We start from the raw sequence: 24,718 nt of genomic DNA on the forward strand, positions 1-24,718 counted from the left end.
ACTGCTGCAATAAAACCAAAAATCATTGTTAGTTTTATTGTTGGCTTTTATTGTTTTTATCTCTTTTAATATTTTAATTATTTTTATGTATTTTACTGTTGTGAGCCACCTTGGGAGGGCTTCTGCTCTGAAAGGTGGCCAAGAAATATTGTAAGTAAGCAAGCAAGCAAGCAAGTAAGTAAAAGGCTGGCTGGCTGGCGGGAGTCCAGCAACACCCGGAGGGCCTCATGTTCTTCCCCACTATTGTCAACAGCCAGTTCTGGCATCAGGAACCCATGCCCCCAACCCACGGAACCCTTTTTGGAAAGGAAAGGTCACCGGATTTAAGTGTCCCTGGCCAGGCCAGGCCTTTCCAAGAGATGGGTCTCATCTGTTGCACCCAAGCAGACAAGCAGTCGAGAAACTTAAAAAAACCAAACTCTCTTTAATATCTCAAAAAGCCTGGAGAGGCTCTGTTTCTTTAGGAAGTCCTTCTACGGCTCCGGGATGCCACAGATTACGGACTCTGCTGGGGCAACCTAGCGGCCAAATGCAGGACCTTCAGAAATTCTCCAGGAGCTCCACAATCCGCTTCTGCTCGCTCTCCCGGAATTCTGGGTTCTTCCCGTCCCCGATGTTCTCGGCATACTCTGCAGAAAGACAAGAGGCAGCCCTAAGCAAGAAGCACAAACAGCTGTGGCTCCCAATTTGGTGCAAAAAAGCAAACTAAACGTCTCTTACAGTGGGAACTGGAAGAGGGGGAAGCGTGTCCTTTCAAGCATCTCTCTTGGGCTTGCATTAGGAGAGAAGTGCTGCTCTGGCACTACTCAACCTGCTCTTCCTCCCCTCCAGCCCAGAAATCAGCAGATACCTGGCAACACTTCTACGGTCGGATAATGGGGGAGCACATTTTGAGACCTGGGCCCTCCACCATTGGTAAGAATGTCAGCTTTGGAAAGATCAAGCTGAGGAAAGGAAGACACAGCAGGGCCAGGAAGGAGAAGCTGAACCGCCCCAGTTCAGCTCCTACTTCCTGGCCCTGCTGTGTCTTCCTTTCCTCCTCTTGAACATCGTGGCCCACCCAACACTACAGGAAGATCCATCCTTTGACTGCAGGAAGACACGCCAACATTTGTTTCACTTCCAGAAGCCAGAGAGAATGGATGGAGCTACAGGTTATCTCTGGGGTCGTGAGCATGCAGTGGTGGAAAGGGCGTTTCTGGGAGTGAATCCATGGGTGGGAAGAAAGGGCCCTTAACCCCTGCCATGCCTGCCAATTCTCCCGTTCAACACCACCACCCTTCTCCCTGCATTTCAACTGTCCCACACTTTCAAGCTTTTCTAAAACCACGACCACTGGCCACGTGTCTCCCCGCTGCCCCTCCATGAGGGTAGACTGTCTCAAGAAAACAGACGGAGTGAAGGACACACCTTATCTACCAAGCCTTGCTTTTAATCCACTGAAGTGGGCCTGCATTGGTTTGGCCATTGCCATCAGCTTCCAGCAGTCTTTTCTGTGGAGGAAAAGCTCCGATGTTTGTGCCACTGAAGAGGCAGGAGGGTCATTCTGGCCACACTCTGCTCAAGGGCAGCCCTTCTCTCCGGGGCCAAGAATCAGCTCAGCCACAATGTTTCCTGCACATGCCAGGCTGCATCTGACCGGGTGAGCCAATAGGGCTTTCTAGACGGAACCAGTGAGGAGACTCCTTGGCTGCAGGCGCAACCTGTTCCTTGCCAGCCTTGTGGCAAAAGTCAACATGGGCTTCTCCTTCCAGCGTCACTGGCTCTTGGATGTGCATTCTCAAAACCCGAGTGGGAAGCAACACAAATCCTCCTGCTGTCACTGCCGCCAAAATACCAAGCAGGTATTTTTAATCTGCAACCCAATTTAACCCTCTGTGACATGGGGTGGGGGAACCATTATTTCGATCTCAGGGATGGAAAACTGATAAGACTTGTCCAAGACAATGGATCCATGGCCGGAGGAGGAAGACACCTCGGTACCGAAACACTGCCCCTCAAAATTGATCTGCAAGATCCAGGCACAGGGTGCCACAAGCAGACAGATGGGTGCTCTGCTTGCCCCAGAAGCAGTGACACAGGGCTCACACTGCGGGTTTGCAACAGCTGATGCGGGAGCGATGGCTGAGCTGTCGCTTACACAGAGGAAGCCAAAGCGGGCTGTGCGTGGTGCTGCCTGGCCACTAAAGCATACAGAGCTGCTAGTTGTGTCCAGTGCCTGGATGGAAACATGCAGCTGGGGCTCGCATGCATATTGATGGAGCTGGTGCTGCTGCATGTGCAAGAGGCCCATCAAACCCCTTCAGACGTGCACGACGAGAAGGCTGCTGGCTGGCTGGACGGATGGGGACACTTCTGCACAACACGCAGACACAAACAAAGGGGGGTAACTTGCTGCCGCTGCCAGGGCTCCTGGGAGGAAGCTGTGAAGATTGATGGTGCCCCAAGTCTGCTGTGAGGCCCCCCACCCCAGGCAGAGCCACTGGCCTGATCCTGAGCAGGCCCAACAGCTGTAGGGGACATGCTGCTGCTCCGTGGAGGTGGCACCTTTGGGCTTCCAGCAGAAGGAGTGACTGTAATGCCTTAAGAAGGGCCAGAGTGATGGGTTCAGATCCCTGAGCCTCTTGTTCAGTGGCTGTTTGCTGGACCTCCCCCCCCCCCCATAACTGGACTGCTGAAAGATCAAATGAGGCAAGAATTCTGCATGCGGAGGAGTGGTATATCTACGATACAGACGGTTCTCCAAGAGGTGCATGTTTATCCTGGCATCTCCGAAGTGACTGCATCTCTTGTCATGGGCTTCCAAGCTTCTGGTCCTTTCATTTAAGGCTCTCCGGCCCTACTCTCCCGAGTCGCCCACCCCCTTGAGAAGGAGACGCAAAGGTGGGTTGCAGGAAGCCAAAGAGATGTGGTGGGGGACAGCCTTGGGCAGAGGAGACTGAGGTTGAAACAGGTTCAGGGGCCAGTCACTCTCTCTCATCCTCATCCTCACAGGGATGTTAGGAGAATAAATAAGAATTTCAAAACATTTGTACACTAAAAGGGGCGAGAAGTTACTTTCCCCCAAGCCCCCTTTCACCATGCACCTCACCCTGCCTGAGCCTCAGATTCTGGGGCCTCTGTCATGCTTCATCACTTTTCAGCTCCACCCCCCCGCCCCCCACCAAGCAGCTGCAACGAGAACGCTACTGTGAGACACTCTCCCTGCACAGGAAATGTCGCTCTCCCTTGACTGCCCCAGGGCGGGAGAGAGGCAGCCGTACAGCTGCAACTGTCTTCACCCCCTCTCCGCCCAAGGGCAGCTCTTGCTCTCTTCTCCCCCACCCCATGTCCACATCAGGGCTCTCTGGCAGGCAGAACTGCCAGCTACGAGGAGGGGTTCCCGCCCCTCAGCATGCTCTCCACCTAGGAGGAATTCCTGGGACCCTCCCTTGCTCCTGGGAGGGTCCCAGGAATGTTCAGATCCTCCCACACAGCTCCGGGCAGCAGCTTCAAGGCCAGAGCAGCAGGCGGCCCGCAGAAAGCAGGGGGAGAGCATCCTGGCTTGCTCGAAGCCCGGTTCTGGACAGGCTGACCCAGAAGCACGCCTCACTGAGCTCAGTGGGATGGGCTTCCTGCAGAGGAGGCTTAGGGCTGCTGCCTTAAAGATGGACAGTTTCTGGAGGGATCTGTGCAAAGACTGTATGGCCCCATGACCCACATCTAACCATCAGCTGCAACACCCACCCCACCCCTCTCCACGGGACTGGAGCCTCCACTGGGGGCAAGGGACCAGGGACACCACCACCACTACTGTTATTTTAGGGTTACATTTATATCCCACCCTTTCCCCTCCAAATAGCCCAAGGAGGCTTACGTGGTCTTCCTCCCCTCCATTTTATCCCTACAACAACCCTGTGAGGTAGGTTAGGCTGAGAGCCAGTGACTGGACCAAAGTCACCCCATGAGTTTCATGGCTGAGTGGGGACTAGAACCTGGATCTCCCGAGTGCCCACCACTGCACCACACCGGCTTTCAAAAACTTTGGGTGATTTCACAAGACATTCTCATGCTGTCTCATGGATTCCCCATATCTCTGGGAAAGATGCCATGCCAAGCAACATTATATGCACTCAAACAAATACTGTGTCCACTGTTTTACAATGGATCTCTGTCTGTCTGTCTGTCTCTCTCACACACACAGGGGGGGAGGGAGAGAGAGAGAGAGAGAGAGAACCTGCATGTTGTGCTATTCTATAGCACATACAGGAATTGTTGACTGATAACACAGGTCTGTTCACAGGGAAAGCCCACGGCACTACATGATGAAACAGCCATATTTCTAGGCACTCTCACTCACCTCCAAAAGAGCCGCTTCTGGTCTTACATGCCCCACAAACCATATTCACAAGTTCTGAACACAACGAGCTGCCACCCAGCAGCCACATTAGGGAGAAAAATGGCTTCTTCGCCTCACTTGCGAGGGCACCTCAAGGTCACCACTCACCACTCTCTCTTGCATCTGCTGAAATGCCATTAACCACCAAGGAGGTGAAACTGAAACAAGCCGACAATTGAGCAAACTGTTCTAACCAGCCACCACTGTTGGCTTAGAGGCTGCTGTTCGGGAGTGATAAAGTCAACTGCAGCAGCGGAGAGCCAAGCGCTCTTTTGGGCCAAGATGGGGACATTGCCGGCATCTGCAGCACAGTGAAGCGGGGGAGGGAATGAGTGGTGGTGGTGGGCTGTTACTGAATGCTCAGAACCTCAGGAATGTGCCTCCTCATCAGTCCTCGGTGAGTATGAGCTCCCACCCCTACCCCGCAACCAAGCGATCTACTACTAAGCGCAGGATCTATCACACATTGGCATTTCCCCCTCCGAACTCCAGAGATTAACCTGCACTGTTTGGATGACAATGTGCCATGGTACCGTGTACAGGAGTGAATGAGACACATACAAGAGACCAGAAATATCTACAAGTATGGAATAATTCAATCCAGATGGCTCAAGCAAGTAAGCCAAGCTAAATGTTACAAAGGCAGAAAAAAATGTAACTGGAGCCCCTAGCAAATCCCAGGGGAAATGACAGATATCAGCCCCTGATGTGGCAATCTGAGAGAATGAGAGAGGCAATGTCCTGCCGCTTCCCTTCAAGTTGCCCCAAAAGAAGATGCCCTTATTGCCCTAGCATTCCACCCATCCACCCTGACATCTCAAGCTGTGGCTGCCTGCGATAACGGCAGAGGTGGGAAGAAAAAAGCACCCCAAAGACAGGGAAGAAAGCAGCCTTTCCTGACCCCCATGATCCTTGTGTGGAGTGGCAACCCCCACCTGCTCCCACCCAAGGCAGCCCACCCCCGCCCTTCAGAGCCCAGCTGGTCAACTGGCAAAGATTCGCTTTAATGACTCTGGCGCTCCTCCCTGCCCACCTCCATCTCCACTTAAAATAAATGGAGAGCACAATTCCCTCCCTTGCATCCGAAGCAATTCTTGGCCCTCCCGGGGGACCCATCAGCTGTCAGGCTGCCAGAGAAACACAGAAAATATGTAGGCCATAAAAATCAAACTAAAAAACAGGCTTCCAATTAGTATGCAAAAAAGCAGGAGGGAGAAGGGGACAGGAGCGCTGCATGCAAAGCAGAAAGCAAGGAGGCTGTGGAAGCTCTGCGTTGGCTGTGGCCCGGCTGAGGGAATGTGGGCTGCCGCTGGGGTGCTCCTGCCAGCCTGCCACCCATGGCTCATCTGTTCCCCTCCCTAAAGACTAACCCCTTCCTATCTCCCTCAGCCCCCAGATACCAGTTAAACAACCAGGTGGTACAGCAAATATGACCTATGACCCAGCTGTGCAACACTCAATACTAGTTACTCTCTCCACTATGTGCCATCTGTGCGGTATCCAATAATTGCCAACTGAACATGTTTCTTCCCATGCTATTACTTATTCTTCCATTGCGTGCAACGCAACTTGCTCCAAGGAAGCATGCACAGCATTACAGCCTTGATATCATATCTTTTCCAGCAAGAAAGCAATCGGCCTTTGCTGCTGTGGCACCCCAGCTGTGGAATGAGCTTCCCAGAGAGGCTCGCCTGGCACATTTGCTGTGGTCTTTTCTGTGCTAGGTGAAGACCTTATTTTCCCAGGCATTTCAGTCTTTCAGTTTCTATTGTTTGTAAATCTATTATTGTATTTTTAAAATCTTTACACTGCTGCTGGTTTTGGTTTCACACTGTAGTTTTAAACTTTAAAAAGTTTTATGTTTATCATGCTGTATTTTATGGCTTTAATTGTTGCAAACTGCCCAGAATGCTTTGGCTATTGGGCAGTACAGAAATGTAATAAATAAAATAAAATAAAAACTATCTGGATCCCACCAGTGGAGTGCAGAAATCCAGCCCTGCTGACAGAGAGCTGTGGCTGCAAGGAGCCGGCGCAAGCTATGGCCACACTGAGTAATTTGGAGGGTCGTGCTGCCTCGGAGTTGGCCCACACCACACAGGTGCCAGTCCATGCAAGCAGGTGAGCAGCTAATTCCCCCAGTGCGGCTCAGGCCTTGAGAGATCACAGTTTGGGTAGATACAGGCGGAATAAAGGGTCTGTTACAGTTCTCTCTCCACATCCCGTCTAGCAGAAAGACATTAAAAACAAGTCCTGCCTTAAAAGTGTGATCACACCAACCTATTTCTAAGCTCACAAATGTCACAACCCCTCTTAATCTGACCTTAAGAGCAAAAGCCTAAAGATCAGGAATCAAAGAAACCAGCCCGCTCTTTGGGTTTGCATTTAGCATTTGCCTTCTATGATTTCACTGGTAGCCCAAGGGACCAGAATGCAAGGACTACAGCAGAGCCCTTAGTGGGAGGAGAGCTTAGCTTTCTCCCAGACTCATGGCTGGGGCCAAAGAGCTGCCTACAGTCAGCTCTCCTGGCCAAACAGGAGCCTGAACGGGGCCCTGAAGCAAGCCTCACTTTTCCGCTCCTGGTCTTGAGGACTCACCTTTAATGATGTGCCGAACTATTTTGATGGAGCTTCCCCGCATGTTCAGAATCTGATGGACTCTCTGTCGAATCTGGCCAGAAAAAAAGACATAGAGAGCTGCAGTCATTTAAATGGAAACAGAGATCAGAAGAGCCGCCTAACAGCAACAGCCCAACAGTTGGAATTTTCTGGGAAGCAGCTTGGCTGAAATGTCTTCTAAGTTCTCTACCACACTCTACTCCCAAAGCCCAAAACATCCAGAGAGACTTTCTAGAGGGGGTTCAAAGAGAGCACAGCACTCAGCAAGGAAAAGGCAGGTGTGTTGACAAGGGAGACGATGGACACTGCGGGAAATCCTGCAGGAGGCCTCCAACTCCATCTAACACACCTCGAGGGAGCCTGCAGTGAGTGGCGAGGTGAAATGCTGCATGGAATGATGCCTGGACTGAGCCCACTGGGGTCTCTGCAAGCCTGAGTCTAGATAGCATCCACCACCATGCCTGACACCAGAGACCCTGCAGTGGAGGGGGCTGGTGATGGAAAGAGGAAGGATGAGATGCAGAACAGCCACCGCTGTGGCTGCATTCCACAACACACTTTTTAAAAAGGGCCCAAGAAGCCTGATCGCCTGGCTGGGGGCTCAAGGACCAGAGTTCAGTTAACAGGTAAAAGTCAAAGGGCATGGGAGTGTGGCCAACAACATGCCAAGCACCTCGCCTGACAGGCCTCATTCTTAATTTTATTTGTTGGCGTAGGGAGGGGGGTCTGATGCGGAGCAGCATCTCGGACCACAGAGCGTGAGTCACCATGACTCCCATTTTACAGGCAGGGAACTGAGCCTGAGTTACTTGCCCAAGGCCCCACCAGGAACCTACAGCCGTAGTGGGAGTGGAACCAAGATCAAAAACTAGCTCTCTAGCCACAGGAACACCAGCCCCCTGCCCTGCCACTGCCCAAGGCTCATCAGTCCTCTTACTGTCTCTGGCAGGGGAAGCAGGGGCCAGATAGTGTCCCTGCTCACCGAGGAAGTGAGGACTTATCTCTGAAGACTGCCCTGCTCCCACCACCCCCATTTTGTAGGCCTAGGAGAGGATCCTGCCACCTTCCAAATGAGACCTCCAGCCCTGGAGCCTACTTATGGGAGCAGGAATGAGCAGCTCTGTGTGCTGGTTGTGAGACCCCTGCTAGTGGTGGGATCCAGCCCACATGCGTGAAGGAAATGCCGGCTAACCCCGCACCTCCCGAGGGTCACACCACTAAAAGCTCAACAGTCCAAGGAGGGGAGGGGGACAATTTGCTCACAAGTGCCTTCCTTCCACGGCTGCGGCCCACTTCAGTAGCTCCCACCTCATCTCCCTTTACTGCCGTCCTCCCTCCCAGCGCTACCAGTCCTTGGCAATCTTGCCAAGATTCCACATTCTACAAGGGAAAACTCAAGCAAGGCCTCACAAGATAAAATATGCAACCCAAGCCTTTGGTTCAGGAGTGCTGAATTCACCTTGCAGAGCTGCAAAAGCGAAAACACGGCATGGCTGTGCAGTGAACTGGGAAAATGCGCGGCAAGCATATGCAGCAGGGCTGGCAGCGGCCGCGTTGCCCTCACCTGTGCGATGCTGGCACTGCATATCTCTGCCATGATGTAGCAGATGAGCTGGAGGACAAAGAGACCAGCGTCCAGGCGGCGGAGGTAGAACTCGTCTTCCATGTCGTCATCAATTATCTCTCCCCGGCGGACCATGTCCTGGAAGGAAGCAGGCAGAAGGCTGGGTCAAAGGGAGCTAACAACTACTTGCACCCTCAGTTTAGGCACCTGTCCTGGAAGCCCAGCAGCAGCCTCTCAAAAGTTAGGTGGTGCTCAGGGCAAGGAGATCTGTCCAGTTCCCAACCCTCCTCCCTGTCATGTTCCCCAGACTTGATCCACCCTCCAGCTCCAAAGAGGACTTGGAAGCAGAGGAGACTCCCTCCTTTATCCCATCCCCTGCTATGCCAGGGCCTTCCAGGCCAGAAAATGTGGTTCTACCTGACTCAGCAGATGCAGAGCACACTCCGCCATCACAGCCTTTGCCACCCCTACCCTATAGGAGCCAGTGGCTACAAAATTGGGCAGTGGCCCTTTAAGAAGCCTTTGACTGGTGCTGAGTCAACAGCTCTCCCTGCCTGAGTCTCAGCTAGCATGGAGCTATCCAAGGTCCTGAAAGGCCCTGCCTGGTCTAGCCTTGCCTTGCGATTCTGCAAATGACAAGACATGACATGATGTGACTGGAAACGACCTGATTTAACCCAATTTGGCCTGCCGAGACTGTCTGGCCTCAACGCTGCTTCCTTGCATGTAACCTGGCCTTGCTGGTTTCAGCACCTTGAACTGAGCCAGACAAGACGCTCCCTTGGATTGTGACGGAGTCACAGGAGGAGCCTTCCTGGGCAAAAAGAATCAAGCAATTCAGAGAACATTTTCTTTGTCGGGAAGGCCCAGAAGACTGGGCTGGTCTTGATGGGGGCAGGCCCCAGAATCTACTGGATTGGAGCTTGGAAAACGCCCTGGCAGGGTCATTTCTAAGGGCCAGGCCAGAGTTCAGGCAGGAACAGGAAGGGAAGGCAGACAGGCAAAGCCAGAAAACAGGAATCTGGAGCTGGTCCCAGGCGCAAGGAAAGGCTTGCAGAAGTGGGTGGCAGGGGGAGAGATAGAAGCGTGGGATTTGTAGGGGCTGCTATAAGGCCAGAGGCCTAATATTAGTCCTGGCTGTGCCTCATTCTGGGTGGAAAACAAGTCCTGGCAGAGAAGCCTCAGGAGGAGCTAGAATAGAAAAATCCATTTTGCACCCAAGTCTCAGATGAAATCCCTGCCCCTCCCCTGCCAAAGGAATTCCACGGGCCACCCACCCTCGAATCTGCCTGCTGCCCTCCACTTCCTGGCCCTGTGCCAGCAGTAACTCATGCCACATGTGACCTTTTGCTATCCTCACACTGGAATTTTGTTTTGCCAACCTGAGAGCTCCCTGCTGCCTGCGTGATTTATTATACAGTGGCCCAGCAGGTGGGCACACTCCTCTGGAGCAATATTTCCTCATTAGAGGGAGCACATGCTGCACCTGCAATGCTCAGCAAGTGAAGCCTCCTCCTCCTCTGTGTGTGTGTTGCAGACAAAAACATGTCAGCGAGCTTGCAGTGCCACAGGTGAGATCCACTTTTCCTGGCTAGCCCGGCCCCAGTGAGAGGCAGGAGGCTCCAGAGACCATGTGAACCCAGAGAGCTGTGGACCACGGACACCCTGCCTGCAATCTGCTGAGCTCAGCAACAGCCCGTAGGCGGAGCCGAGGGGCGGCTCCCTAAAATGGCTCCTTGGGTGACATCTGGAAGGGAACTGGAACGTTCCTTCACTCTCACCCCGGCCTCACTGCCACTACTCCTAGTTGAGGGGTCACTCCCCCATGATCCAGACCAGGGGCACGCAACCTTCTGGGCTGTAGGCACATTTGGCAATTTGAAGAACTATCCTGGGCACCACCACAACATGGCTAACATAGCTGCCATGGGAGGTGTGGCAAAGGACAAGGAACCTGCCCCAAAGACTGAGTACAAGGCAGCAGTGAGTTCTGAGCCCCAACACACTAAACAGCCCCTTTTAACCCAGAATTTTCAGCACCTCTTTCACAGCAATACCAGCTGCAGGTAAGAAAATAAGTTATTTTTTTTAAGTGGGTGGGGTAGGGCACCCTGGTGTGATCCAGACTGGAAGTGAGACCTGCACGGTGCATTACCAACCCAACTGAGGCCTGCCAAGGCCTCGGTAACCCAAGCAGTGGCAGAACTGCGGGGGGGGGGGGGGCTCCTCAGACGTCAAGGCCTGAGAGTTTGCGCTTTCTTCACCTCACTGAAGAAGTGCTACCACAGTGCTCAGTCTGGGCAACTCTTCGACTGACCTCGCTGCTGCCCCTTCCCCATTCCTGCTCTGGCGTGCTGCTCCCGGGAACACGCCTCTGCCTTGCTTGTGCCTGTCCAATCCCTGAGCCTAGCTGGGTTATGGCTGATGCCAGCTTCCCTCCCCTTGCTTTTCTGATGACAGGTTCCAGCCTGGATTTTGGATGCTCAGAAGCCCCATGCTTTGGCAAGCCACATTTAACCTCTTCTTCTTTCCCAATCCTGCCTCCACTTCTTCCACCTAACTGTACCGAGAACCAGCAGTCACAAGGGCGTGACTTCTGCAACCGAGCCCTGGCAGGAACGTTGCTGACATATACAAGCCATGGCGGGAGCTCTCCCATCAGCCACAGTTTCTCCCCATCTGCCTTGACAGCTCTTGAATTTTTAAATCCAAAAAGTGAGCTTTCCAGAGCCATCAGCCCTGCCAGCTCAAGCTGACATCTGAAGTGCGCGGCACACGACACCTGCAATCTAGGAGAACGACTGATTTGGAAGCCGGATCTGCTGATTACACAGGCAGCAAACAGGAAGGCTTTTCCCCCATGCAAAGTGGAAGCCCCTCCTGCAGTGCTGACAGCAGGACATGAATCGCAAGCGCCAGGAAATTAAGCAGAAGCCACTCGCCAGGTGCACAGGAAGCTGCAGTGTGCAATGCCACTGTGCCATTTTTAGTCTTGTTAACAACTGCTGCCGCACCCCCCTCCAAATGTTAATCTGTTTTCAGCACAAATACCACGCAGCCACCCTGCCTCTCCCTCTCTCCAAGCCGTCAAGATGCGAATCTCCAAGCAAGTGCTCAGATGCCATTCCTTATCTGCCGCGAGATGCCCCATGCTGATGGGAGAAGACAGCAATAAGATGGGCTTCTGTGAAGCTAAAACAAGAGTCTCTCACACTAATGAGGCTGGACTGACAACTGGGGAACGGCAGATGGCAACGCTCAGAGCCCCGGGAGCAGGGCCTGCTGCTGCCACGGCCGGCAAAAGCAGACAGGACTCCCTGTCCCTGACCCAGCCACGACTTTGTCCTGTTGCCCTTGTCTGGGGCATCAGGATCTGCCACAACTGGAGACATGATGCTGGGTGCTGTGGACTCCAGCACCAACAACATTTCTCTGAGGAACTGGGGTGATGGTGGCAGTGGTTCGCACCTACACAGGGAGTGACCACTTGCTGTAGCAGGGGTTAGGAAGGTTTCTCCAGCAAGACAGATTGGCTAGCGTCCAGGAAGGCTGCTTTGCCTTCCTCTGCAGGTTGTGGCTTGGAGGCCTTTGCTCTGCATGCACCGTTCCGCAGTCCATCTGTCTGTGGCCAGGGTGTGTGATGGTGCTGAATGTCCAGGCTACTCTGGGCAAGAGGGATGCATCAGACTAGACTGTCCTTCCCCAGCTGGCTGCCCTCCAGATGCGCTGGACTACAACTGTTGGAACCCGGCTGGGCAACACTGGCACAGACCATCTCTGCTCACCTCCTAATTATTACCAACTGTTATGGTGACTGAGAGGCTGTGACAGGATAGCAAAGGCACACGAGCAGCCCTTTGTGGGACTTGGTGCAAGGCACAGTGACGGCATCCTGGGCAAGCACTGTGAGGCTTCCCACCATGGGGCTGATCCTGCTCCCTCCAGCAGGAGCCATCCCAAATCCTTTCCAGGTATGGAGGGATGAGGAGGGACTCCAAGTCCAGAGTGCTGACCTTGGAAGGCCAGAAAACACCTCACCCCCCAGGCCAGGGGAGCTCCAGCTAAGGTCCAAGGCCCCCTTCAGAGAGCCTCTCCCAGGCCAAGATGCTGTGCCTGTTGCTGCTGCTGGGAGGAATGGCAAGCCTGGCCCTGCCACCCTCCTTTTTTAAAGTGGGTCAAGGGGAAGGTGGAGAGAACTCTGCTGCGCCCTTGCGGAAGTCTGAGAACCAGGATGTTAAAGAGGATCTCAGGTTCTCAGTGATGAAAATGGGTGGGCCTTGAAGGCGGGCTGGGCCTTTCACACTGCAAGCAGGGGAGATAAAATGTGCCGAGTTTCCCCCCACATAAAACACACCCTGCACCATGGAGAATGTACCAAGCTAACCTTTCCCCATGTTAGCTCTGTGTGTGAGTGTGCGCACACACTGAGTTGTTTTTTAATGCAAGTAAACATCCAGATATGCAATCAACACTGTGCAGTCTGAAACGGCACAGGCACAAACAGATACATGGGAAGGGCTGTTTGTGTATCTTCTGCTCAGCTGTTTCAGCTTTCCTTCAGCTGGGTGGGCAGGAACAACAAAGGAGAAATGTACAGGTGTGCGCAGCCATGTGTGGGACCTTAGTAGAAGAATGGGCATGACTCACAGTTGGCAAGGCCAAGAAATCCTGCAGCAGGATTAAAAAGAAAGCTGAAGAGGCCTCTGAATGCAGAGGAGCCAGGGCGCCACACCACAGTGCATGCTTTAGCTGGAACATCCACGTAAAGGGTCAGCAGGGCTGGCAAAGGCCTTTCTCTGCCCGGGTCTCTGGACAGCAAGCAAGAGCAGCCAAGCTGGGTCAGGCCAAAGGCCCCTCTAGTCCAGCATCCTGTTTCCCACAGTGGCCGATCAGATGCCTCAATGGGAAGCCCACAAGCAGGACATGAATACAGCGGCACCCTCTCGCTTGCGTTCCCGCAGCATTCATGACATTAATGGTCTTACTCTCCACGAATCTGTCAAACCCACTTTTAGCCATCTAAGCTGGTGGCCATCACATCGTCTTGCGGCAGTAAATCCTGTAGTCTGATTTTGTGCTGTGTGAAGAAGTCCTTTGTTTTGTCCGTCTTGAATCTCCCACCATTCAGATTCACAGGATGGCCCCAGGAGCCACTGCCTCCCCAACCTGGTGTCCTCCAGATGTTTTGGGCTTCAGCTCCCATCACCCCAGCCAGCATGGCCAATGGTCATGAATGCTGGGAGCTGTGGTGTTTTTCCCTATAATGAAGGGCACCAGGTTGGGGAAGTCTGGACTGGAGATTCCAGGATCTGACAGACCAGAGCCATGCATGGCACTGAAGCCACAACTCTTGGTGCAGCCCACATGGCCACGTTCTCGCTCTCCAGATTTCTGTGTTCCATCCAGTGCCTAGCACAGGCCGCTGTGGAGAAACACTGATGTGCATCCCCAGCCTCCACAGCTTAAAATGTGCTTTAGAAGCTGAAGGAGTGCTGGTAAAACTGGATCAGAGGCTACCTCTCACACTTGAGCAGCAAAATCACAACTCACAAAACGTATGCATGCAAGATGCACGCTAGGCAAGGCTGAGTGAGGATAATGGTGTGAGCACAACAATGTATCCCCCAGCCTGCCTACCCACAGCCAGACTGGCTACTCAGGTGACAGCTCTGCTGGCTAATCCAGTCTCACTCAGCCATCTGTACCCCCAATCTGAATCACACCTGCTCGAAAGTTCACACAGCATGCACAGCGAAGCATTTGCTGGGCTGTCTCATGCATCCCAAGCACTTCCACTCCGCCTGGGGCCAGGGGCTCGTAGGCCAGGGGCTGTGCAGTCGGCCAGCCTGGAAGTCGAGGGGCCTCAAGGATGCTTCCTGGCTCAACCCAGAGGCAGCTCAGAGCTCAGGCACAGAAGGTCCTCGTGGCTCCAACCAGCCTGTGAAGTCTCTGTGCCCTGCAGAGGATGGAGCCACGTTCCTCCCACTCTGCATTAACCCGTCATTATCTCCCGCCCTCGATGCAATTCCACACAATTCAAGCCATTTGCAGCCGCACTGAAATGCCAGGTTAATTCAAATCCCCCATTTGAGCTATCAAAACCTACGGACGGCCGCTGCTTCACTTCCAGGCGCCCCATCTCTCCCTTTCAAGGATGGAACGACTTAACTGTGGCACAATTAGCATCTAATTTGTAAGTCTTTATGGCGCAAAGTATCCGGTGAGAACGTTTTATTGAATAAACCTGCTGAGCATAATTTTCTCACAGAACTAAGAAGAAATGCATTAAGCCACCTCCCGCCTCGGCCTCCCATTTGTGGTGATCGCTGCCGAGGCTCTATAATTGTGCCTCATTTCAGAGGGCGTCAGGAGCTGAGGGACTTTGCCACCCTTTCCCGAAGGAAGGATGGAAACAGCCAGAAAAAAGACGAGGCATTTTACCCTCAAGTCGCTGCATGGAGATGTTCCGGGCTGTGTCTGCTGGAGGACAAAGAAGAGCCACGGCTTCCTTGGCTTCCTGCAGTGGTCTGGCCTGAGGAAGACCCCCAAGCCTGGCTTTGTGGCCCCCGCTGTGGCTCTCTGCACTGACCCTTGCCTCCAGCTGAAAGGCTCAAGGGCTCCAACGTGCACTGGGGCTGCCCCAGTCCTTCAATCCCATGGAAAGCATTGCACAGTTAATCCGCCACCATTGAAGGGAATGGTGAACAGATGTGCATGCACTCCCACACTCCCCTGGCAAACTGGTCAGCAGGCACTCCTCTGAGGAGGATGCATCTGAAGAACTGGGCACTAAGCTGCTGAAGCGTAATGGGGCAGGAGGCAGGGGAGCTCCTTTGCCACAGGAATGTCATTTCCAGCACTCCTCAGCTGCCTCCCTAAGAAGGGTCCAGCAAGAACGATGCAGGTGGCAGGCAACAGAACGAGGCAGCAGAAAGACAAGAGACCTGTGTCGAACCAAAGGCCTCTCCTGTCCGTCATGTTGTTCCCACCACGGCCAAACAGATGCCCCAGTGGGAGGCCTGCAAGCAGGACACAAGGGCAGCAGGCGCCTCCTGCTGCCACCCGCAGTCAGAGGCACACTGCTTCTGGTCCTGCAGGAGGCACACGGCCATCAGGGCTAGCAGCCACGGATGGTGGGTGGTGGTGGAAGGGAAGGACACTTACATGCTTTTCTCCTTCAATCTTCTTATCAGCTGCCTGCATTGCATCCAGGTACTTGAAATATAACTCCATAAGTCTATCCACCTGCCGTGGGGGGAAAAAAGCGGGTAGGGGGCTCCTGAGCATCAGAAAAGAAAAACTGTGTTTGCCGCACAACGATGCTGTCTCCTCAAGGCCAAGACAAAGGACCCAGAAAGCATGGGAAAGCTCTGTTCAGCTGGCCAGGTCTTTAGCCAAATGGGGCTGGCTTCGTAAATCACATCTGAACTAGATGGGGCAGTGTGCTTTGCCTTGTGCCTGGGCGGCCCTTCGGATTCAGAATGCAAGTGGCCTTGAAGGCAGGGCCTGGCGCGTTCTCCACCTGCAGGATTCATAGCATGACGCCCTGGGGGCACAACAGCCCCAGCAGCTGCCAAACCTCTGCTGCTCATCTCCCCCCTGCCCCCAGTTCACTCCCCACTCCCCTGACATGGGACTTTTGGTAGTCGCGTCTCCATACCAGCCTCACCTCAGCGCTCCCTTACATTGCCTCTTGCCAAAACAGCTGGGCTGCCGTCTCTTGAAATACTTCATCGCTAGAGCCCAAATGGAAGACCCCTGCAAAGGCCCCTGGCCAGACGCTTCTAGGAAGCCCACAAGGAGGACCGAAGGCCATCGCCCTCCCCTGCCCCCGGGCCTGGCACGCAGAGGTCTGCTGCCTCTGACCCAGGGGTTCCGTGTAACTGCCATGGCTCATAGCCGACGAAGGATCCCTCCTCCTCTTCCTTGAATTTCAGCGGAAAAACAGCTTTAATGAAAGCAATTCCAACAGCAAAGTTTTAAAAGGGCTGTGGGCACATGGACTGCTGCTCACTGCAGAAGGAAACCCACAGAAGCCCCCCTGGACCTGTTTTACAAGTCCCACCATAAATGTTGACTTGCATACACTTCAGTTTGGCTCCCTTCTAGGAGGGAATTCCTGGTTCTCACTGCTATGCTAATTCATTTTCAGAACAGACCCTTATTTTGAGGCATTTCCAGGAGCACTGAAAGCACCATCATCACAGACATGATGAAATGGAAGGCAGCCCAGGGGTGACACTGCTGCTGCCAACAATCCACACAGCAGTGGCAAGCTGCGCACAAGGGGGCTGCCCTTCACAAGATGGGACTATGCCACACGTCCCAGCGTGCCTTGCTGCTCCTGGGTGGGCTCCTCAAAACAGGCGCAGGAGCCCTGGATGCCACCTGGAGGTCTGACCACCACAGCATGCCCTCAGCCCACTGCCAGCACCGTGGGCGGTCCTACCCGGAAGCAAGGTGAGAGGGCCACCCGGGGAACTAATAAGGGTGAGCCAGTGTAGTGCAGTATAGTGGTTAGAGTGTTGGGACTGGGACTCGGGAGATGCGGGTTCCAGTCCCCACTCGGCCGTGACACTCAATGGGTGACCTCGGGCCAGTCACTGACTCTCAGCCTAACCCACCTCATGGGGTTGTTGTGAGGCTAAAATGGATAAGCTGCTTTGGGTTCCTCGCAAGGAGGTGGGATATAAATGTACTAACGAATAATAATAGAATAAATGAGGGTGGTAGATCTGCCTGACAGGGCACAAGCCCCACTGAAGGAGCTGAAGAGCGCAATGGCGATTGTGCAGAGAGCCTCCTGGCGGACTGGCTACACGGTCACGAGGGGACTGCACGCATGCGCACGTGTGTCTGAGGATACCGTGTGGATCTCCCTGAGGCAATGCGCAGCTTAAAGACAAGGCAGCCTGTTTCCCCCGCCAACCCCCCCCACTCCCATTCCCACTGCCCCAGCCCCTCACCTTCTCGCTGTCGTTCTCCGTGAACTTGTTGAGCAGCCGCGTCCTCTGCTGGCCCCTCAGGTTCCTCAGCAGGGAGGCCAAGATGGAGCAGACGTGCTCTGCAACGGACAGAGAGAAAAAAGGCAGATGTGGGTCAGGGAGCCACGGCTCCATCCCCCACCCGTTCTGCATCCGTATTTTATTTATTTATTTGCTTTAAGGATCCCTAAGCCCCTCCCAGGCAAAAGCCCGCCCAGGACACAGCACCATTCCAGTTCCTGTCCATTCGACAGAACGAGAAACAACTCATCCCCCCAAGCGACCCCAAAGGTGCCGTGCACAGCGGGACCATTGGCAGTGATGGGGATTCACTGGGTCAGGAAGAGGAGGCCCGGCGGCAGAGCCACCGCAGGAGCGCGTTGTGCCGCCAGGCTTGGCTCCATCCAGAGAAAGGCCTTTGTGCCAAACAGAGCTGCAGACAAAAGCAGCGCAACATAATGAGTTTTGCCTGCTCTGCAGCCTCTTGGATTTTGCTGATGGGTCGAGTTCAATGCAGCACAAGCCTTGGAAGAGGAGGGAGCCCGGCTGGGCAGGAGCCCCCAAAGGAAGCTCTTGTTCTCCTGCCTTCACACTCCACCTCGGGCTCTTGCTGGCAATGAGACAAACTCTTCCTTGCTGTCCCCAAGCCTCCGGCAGGGCTTCAAGGCACCAAAGTCAAGACAGCTGCACAGACCTCCTTCAAGCAGACAGGTTTTTTTTCTTGGATGGAGGGGGCCTCGCAGCTATTACTATTGGTCATGTATACAGCAGCAGTGCTATAGAGTATCCATTTACTTAATTTAAAACTTTCTATACTGCCTTTCACTATAAATATTTGCAAGGGGGCTTGCATAATAAAAATAAAACAAACATGATAAGAACATAGTAACGCAACTAAAATGCCCCTCCACCCCCCGATAGCAGATAAAAACCAGCATCACAGTTTAACAATTAAAAGCCTGGGGAAAAAAAGGTCTCAGCCTGGCACAAAGGTGGAAAGTATTCCACAAAGGACCCCCTGCCTCATGTCTGATGGGGGACACACCTGGAGGGTCTTAGATGGCGATCCCCATGTGGAGGAAGGTACTCCTTCAGGCAGACTGATGCCAAGCCATGCAGGACTCTGAAGGTAAACACCAGCACTTTGAATTGTGCTTGTAAACAGGCTGGTAACTAATTAGAATCTTTTAAGGATCCGTGAGATATGCTCCCACCTATTGATCCTGGTCAAAAGCCTTGCAGCTCAGCAGTTTTTCTTTTAATTAGCTGAAGTTTCCGAAAAGTCTTCAAAGGTAGCCCCACGTACAACACATTACAATAGTTGAACCTGAGGATTACCAAGGAATGGATGACCACTCATTATCCGGGGGTGGGGGAGGCCGCAGCTCAGTGGCAGAGCACACGGTCTGCATGCCGAAGGTCTCAGGTTCAATCCCCGGCATGTCCGGGTAGGGCTGGGAGAAACATCTGCCTGAAAGCCCTGGGAGCCATTGCTGCCAGTCGGTGTCGACACTACTGGGCTAAATGGACCGGGGGGGGGGGGCGGAGGCTGACTACAAGGCAGCCTCCTCTGAGTACAAGGCAGCCTCCCCTGTTCCTATATACCATGGCAAAGCTGTTTCTATCCAGGAGATCCCCCAGCTCTAGCTGATGCCAGGCGCCTGGAGCCACTGACACCACTTGGGGCTTTAGTGACAAAGCTGCATCTAGAAGTACCCCCAGACCGCACACGACCTTTCAGGGGTAGTGCAAGCCCACCCAGAACTGGCTGAACTCCACTTCTCTGGCTAGACAAACCACCTACCAACAGTCTTGCCTGACCTGAGCTTCCATTGGACCCCATCCAGTCCATTACAGGCATCAGTTAAGCCCTTCTGTTGCTTCAGCCCTGCCCAAGGCCTGAGGCAACAGCTGCTCAATCAGTAATGCTGAGCCAGATGGATCAGAGGTCGGGCATAAGGCAAGGCAACCCTTTGTGTTTCGAGGAAGGATGAAAGGCACCCTTTTCCCTCCCTCCCCCCCTAGCTGACTGAGCTCTGTGCTTCATGGGTACAATCTAGGCTACAGCACTGGGCTGCGTGAGCATTCCATCACGTGATCCGCAAGTCATATGGCCAATCCCTGTCCTTCAGGCCCCATAAAGCCCTGGACCCAGTGCTTGCTGCTCAGTCCAAGCACCTTGTCTCTGATGTGAGGACACTCCTTGGTTCCTTTTTCTGACAGCTGCCTTGGATCTTGGCTTCAGCCTGGTTTTGACTATCCATCTGCACCTGGCCCTTCTGATCCTTGTTCGGTGTTCTGAAACGCGACTCCTGCCTGGTTTTAATTGTATACCTCTTTCCAGCGCACTTGCACCGACAACCAGCTCCCCACAAGTCCCAGAACCTGACAGCCTGGAGCCTGACCCTGGCTGAAGCTAGACAGACCCAGAGTTTAGGGGTGGAGCATGTACTCTGCATGCCAAAAAGGCCAGGCAAATGGATCTCTGGTAGTCAGGCTGAGAGACCTCTGCTGAAGGCCAGGCAGAGCGGCTGCCAGTCAGGGTAGGCAATACTGAGCTATGCAGACTGCTGGTTTGACTCAGCCCTCCTGCCAAAAAAGTTGGCAGGAGGGGCCAACTTTTGGGGCCCATGGGCACATTTGGAAAATTAAGGAACTGCCCCGAGAACCACCATAAAATGGCTGCCATGGGAAGTGTTGGGAAGTAATCTGCCCAAAAGACTGAGCACAAGGCAGAGGTGGGGTCGGAGCCACAAACACTCCTTTGAACCCAGTTCTTAGCACCAACAGAAACCTCTTCTTCCTCCCACCCCACTACCTACTGGCATTCTGCTGCCCTTAACGCCCCCCACCCTGCTCATCCAACAGTTGTGACAGAGGTCCCTTTTCCTCTCCCCCTTCGTTTCTTGATGGCTCGGCACATGCCATCTTCACTTCCGAAGACTCTGAGCCCCACGTGTGGCCCAGAGGCATTCATGGGAAATGAAGATGGCAGCAGCTGGAGGCCCCACTTTGCTTTGAAGTGATCCCAGCTGCTGGAAAGAAAATATGTGTTATTTTTTCCATAAAAAGTGGGAAGAGCAGGGCACGGCGGGGGGGGGGGGGGTTAAGGAAGGAGTCCAGGGGTGGACATTGCCTACCACTGGTCTAAGGGCTTCTGCTTCTCCAGGCACTGGAAACTCACTCTGGGGAATGTAGGTTAGAGGCGGCAGGGTTGGAGCAAAGGCATCTGACAGTCAACGGCTGAGCGTGAACGGCGCATTAGATATCGTGCCCTGAGTCTTGCCCCACACGTGCTCAGGTTCTGTGGCCCTGCAGGGCCCAGCAGGCCCAGCTCTTAAGTTCTTTGAATCGGGGAGCCAAAGCCCCAAGCATCAAGCCACCCCTCTTGCCAAGGCGTGTGCGGCTGCTTCCTGCACTTAGAGCACGCCTTGGTTTGCAGACATTTCAGTGCAGACGTAATTCCAACTTCTCCACGCTGTCTTTGCTTTAATCTTGCTGATTAAGATTGATGAGGCAGAAGGGGTCATAAAATTTGCCTCTGTTGCCTCGCCGGAGGAGAGTGGTGTCAGAATGCGTTATTTTTCAGAGAGGAAAATGCAATATACAGAGGAGAAAGATCATCTCCTCATTGCTGTCAAGACAGATTAACATGAGTTTCCACAGCTCTGCTTTAGCCCAGGGGCCACAGGATGCCACGATCAATTGCGCTCAGAACAAGCACCTGTGAAGAGGGCTTCCAAGAAACGGATGGCTCAGGCCTTCACTGAAGGTCTGAAAGGGTTCTGCAACAGGCACATGACATCCCAAGTGATGGACACCCCCCCTCCCATCATAGGGGACCTGCGCTCCACATCTAGACAGCACAGACCAAGAACGAGAGCCCACTATGCACACAGGTTTCATTAGCTGCTAATAAACGTTGCTCCCTCAGCAACAGATTTCAGCCCGAAGTGGTGTTGATTTTTCATGCACCAAGGAGTTGGGGTGAGGGGAACCTGCTGGCAGGAAGAGGAGAGGCGATAAACCTGTTATCTGGTGGCCGGCTGTGCTCAGAGGCTTTATCATTCCGACGGAGCAAGAGGGAGGGGAGGGATAGTCAGGGAGATGCCAATGCACAATCTGTGTCAGTGCAGGATTCAGCAGTTGGCATCCACAGCGTGCACACACATGCATGCAAACAATATCAAATCAGCACCCTCTCCTTTAATGCAAGGAGCACGAGGGGGAAAAACAAATCAGAAAACCCAGCAAGACTGTTTGCAAACAACAGAGAGTCCCAAGGGTTCTCTCTGCTCACTGGAGGGATGAGGATGAATTACGAACACATCTCTGGCTCTTGTCTGAATGCCAGAAAACTGAAGATGAACCATCCCCACCAACACCCCTCACCTGCAAACCACAGCAAAAGCGGAATCTGGGCTTGGACTTCCGATTGCCTAGTAAAAAACACTTTGGTAAAAGGTTGAGATGGTAGTGAATGATGCAAGGCAGCCTTCCCCAACCTGGCACCCTGCAGGACTGTTGGACTACACCTCTCATCACTGCATGATGGGAGGTGTAGTCCAACACTTCTGCAGGGCGCCACCTTGGAGAAGCCTCATGTAAGATGACAGCCCCGTGGCCAAAGACTTGGCCCTCCCATCCTGCAGCACTGTGTGACGTTTCCTCCTAGCCAAACCTGAATTCCCACTCACCCCTCAGAGAAGCTGTGCAGCCCATGCTGGAGGGACGGAAAGGGGGCTGCAGCTTTCTGCCTCATCCCATGCCTGGCCAATCTGTTGAACCTTGACTACAACAGAAGCCATAAGTTTGCAAAGCCAGACATATGTGGAAGGAACACGGCCAGTGGGATGCCCACCGCCGGCCCCACATGCCTCGGCCCCAGATATGTGGGTCTCCAGGGGCCAGAGGGTGTCACCACCAAGCCAAGTGTACTCCAAACAAATGTGCCCAAACACAAGGCCCCAAAGGCCCAACACAAGCTCCTGCCGGCTGGATCAGAGAGGCACAGAAGGTGCCAGTGAGCACTTTGAGCTCAGCCTGAAGAGAGGAGCCTGCAGCTGATTGCCTTTGATCTCCCCCTCAGCTGCGGGGCTAAGGGTTAGCATTCCATGGGATGCTAACAGGCCTCAGGCCACACTTCAGGCATCAAAACCAAGGCTGGCCATTTTGCAAAGGAAGCTCCCAAACCGCGGCAGCAAGAAACACAGCAAAAAAAGCCTGCCTCAAAAGTTTCTGTGTGGGAGGGGGCAAACACAGTTCTGAGCCACTGGGCTGTGATGCATCCCGAGTCGGCACTCACGAGGCCCAGAAGAAACGCCGTGGAGGGGCATGCCCCACTGAAAAGGTGGCGGGGGCTGACACCAGCATCTGCCTGGAAGAAGCGGAGCCCAGCATCTCCTGTAGACTCTGCTCTCTCTAGTAAGCCTGGGTAGCCATTCTGGCAGGTCACAATTAAAAAGCAAAACGAGCACCCAAACATATCCATATGAACAGCACAGCAAAGTCTGGTAAAGCCTCAGGACTTTACAAACTCAGCTGAAACCACCCCAATCCTTCCCAAATTAAAAGGATGTGCTGCCAAAAGCTGTGGGTCAGCCACCAAGAAGCCTCCTCCTCTTCCAGTTTTGCCATCTGAACTAAGATGGCGCAGGGAGGGAGTAAACAAGTAGGTGGTAGAAATGTAGAAGCTGCCCCAGAAACTGGGTATCGGAAGCTGCCTTGTGCTGAGCCAGCCTATGGGGTCACTGAGCCCAGTACTGTGTACTGTGACAGGAAGTGGATCTCAGGCAGAGAGGGAGGGAGGCCTTTTCGATCCCCGTAACTGGAGCACGTCAGGGAATGAATTTAGGACTTGCCACATGCAAAGCATGTGCTCTACCACAGAGCTGTTGGCGGCTCCTTTTGTTGGGAAGATGCAATTGCTAAGTTATGTAGCTATGATCTCTGAGCAAGCTTTGTGGCCAAGTGTGGATTCAAATCCAGGCTTTGGGGAGCAGCCGTAGCTCGGTGGCAGAGCACTTGCGTTGGATGCAGAACGTCCCAGGTCTGATCCCTGGCAGCATCTCCAGGTAGGGCTGGAAAAACTCCTGTCTGAAACCCTGGAGAATCGTTGCTGCCAGTCAGTGTCGACAATACCGGGCTAGATGAACCGAGGGTCTGACTCAGTATACGGGAGCTTCCAATGTTCCTACGTTTCACAGGCAAATTCTCTGTCCGCTCTCTCCAGCTGGCTTTGCTGGTCTGAACCAGCACTGCGAACAGTGCCTGGAAGACAAGGAGTTGAGTGCAGAGGCTTCATTCATTCCTTACATTTCTATACCATCCAATAGCCAAAACTCTCTGAGTGGTTTACAAAGATTAAGAGCATGGGTGGAGAGCCAAGAGGTTTGAGAGCCTGGGTGGAATGCCAAGAGACCCAGCCCCAGCCCACAGCACTGGGCACGGTACAGGATGCACATCCTTGCTCCTGCCACCGAATCAGGGATTCTGCTCAGACCAGTTTCCAGCAGATCATCCCTTGCCCCTCCTTCTGCAAGTGAGCAAGGAAGACTTGGGATGCAGGCCGTGTTTAAAATATCCTAATTAGATTGATCTCGACTTTGGCGGAATACAGATTAGTCTATTCTAGGGCTGGCATGCTGGCAGCTGCAGCGGCAGGAGGTCCCGTCAAATCGCACCATAACACCCCGCTCCTCTGCCTTTGTTGTTATTTTTCTCCCACCCCCACTTTACATTACATTATAATGGACATCTGCCTAGCAGGGGAGGAAGGGAGGTGCGGGCAGGCAGAGCGGAAGTGTGTGCACACTCTGGCAGAATATTGATGCTAGTTCAAGAAAATCTCCGTCCCTCAAAAAACCAACCCCACCCCATGCATCACAAAGGAGGGTGATGTGGGTTCTTTGGTACAGATCAGATAAAAGCAGCAAGACAAAGAGTGGCAGCGGCGGTGGGGAGAGTTTCTTGTTAACAAGCTCTGAAGGAACAACAGAATAAAGCAACAGGAGCTGTTTGAAGACCCCTCCAGACTTTGGTTTGATTTCAAATGAGGAGCAGCCAGGACAAAGGAAAGGCCGGTTTCGTGCCCTCCATGCCAATCTGTGCAATGCTGCCTCACTCAGCCTGTTACAATTTGCCAGAATGGAATGAGATGTTTACAATCGACTC

The 24,718-nt window shown here is 53.4% G+C and overlaps 1 protein-coding gene across 3 annotated transcripts in view; it reads right to left on the reverse strand.

Annotated features, from left to right (window-relative positions):
* Nucleotides 1–404: 404 nt before the first annotated feature.
* Nucleotides 405–24,718, reverse strand: part of CTNNBL1 (catenin beta like 1) — a 156,430-nt gene continuing 132,116 nt past the window's right edge. For all 3 annotated transcript variants that reach the window (XM_084854908.1, XM_084854909.1, XM_084854910.1), the window contains 5 exons: nt 17,528–17,625; nt 15,726–15,806; nt 8,562–8,699; nt 6,977–7,049; nt 405–629 (listed from right to left, as the gene is read on the reverse strand). In XM_084854908.1, the coding sequence (XP_084711034.1) occupies nt 541–629; nt 6,977–7,049; nt 8,562–8,699; nt 15,726–15,806; nt 17,528–17,625 (479 nt within the window). In that variant the 3' untranslated portion in view covers nt 405–540. The remainder of the gene's footprint in view (nt 630–6,976; nt 7,050–8,561; nt 8,700–15,725; nt 15,807–17,527; nt 17,626–24,718) is intronic.

This window comes from Heloderma suspectum, chromosome 4, assembly GCF_057233095.1.
Source record: "Heloderma suspectum isolate Gila_16-S chromosome 4, 16-S_ref, whole genome shotgun sequence".
NCBI lineage: Eukaryota > Metazoa > Chordata > Lepidosauria > Squamata > Helodermatidae > Heloderma > Heloderma suspectum.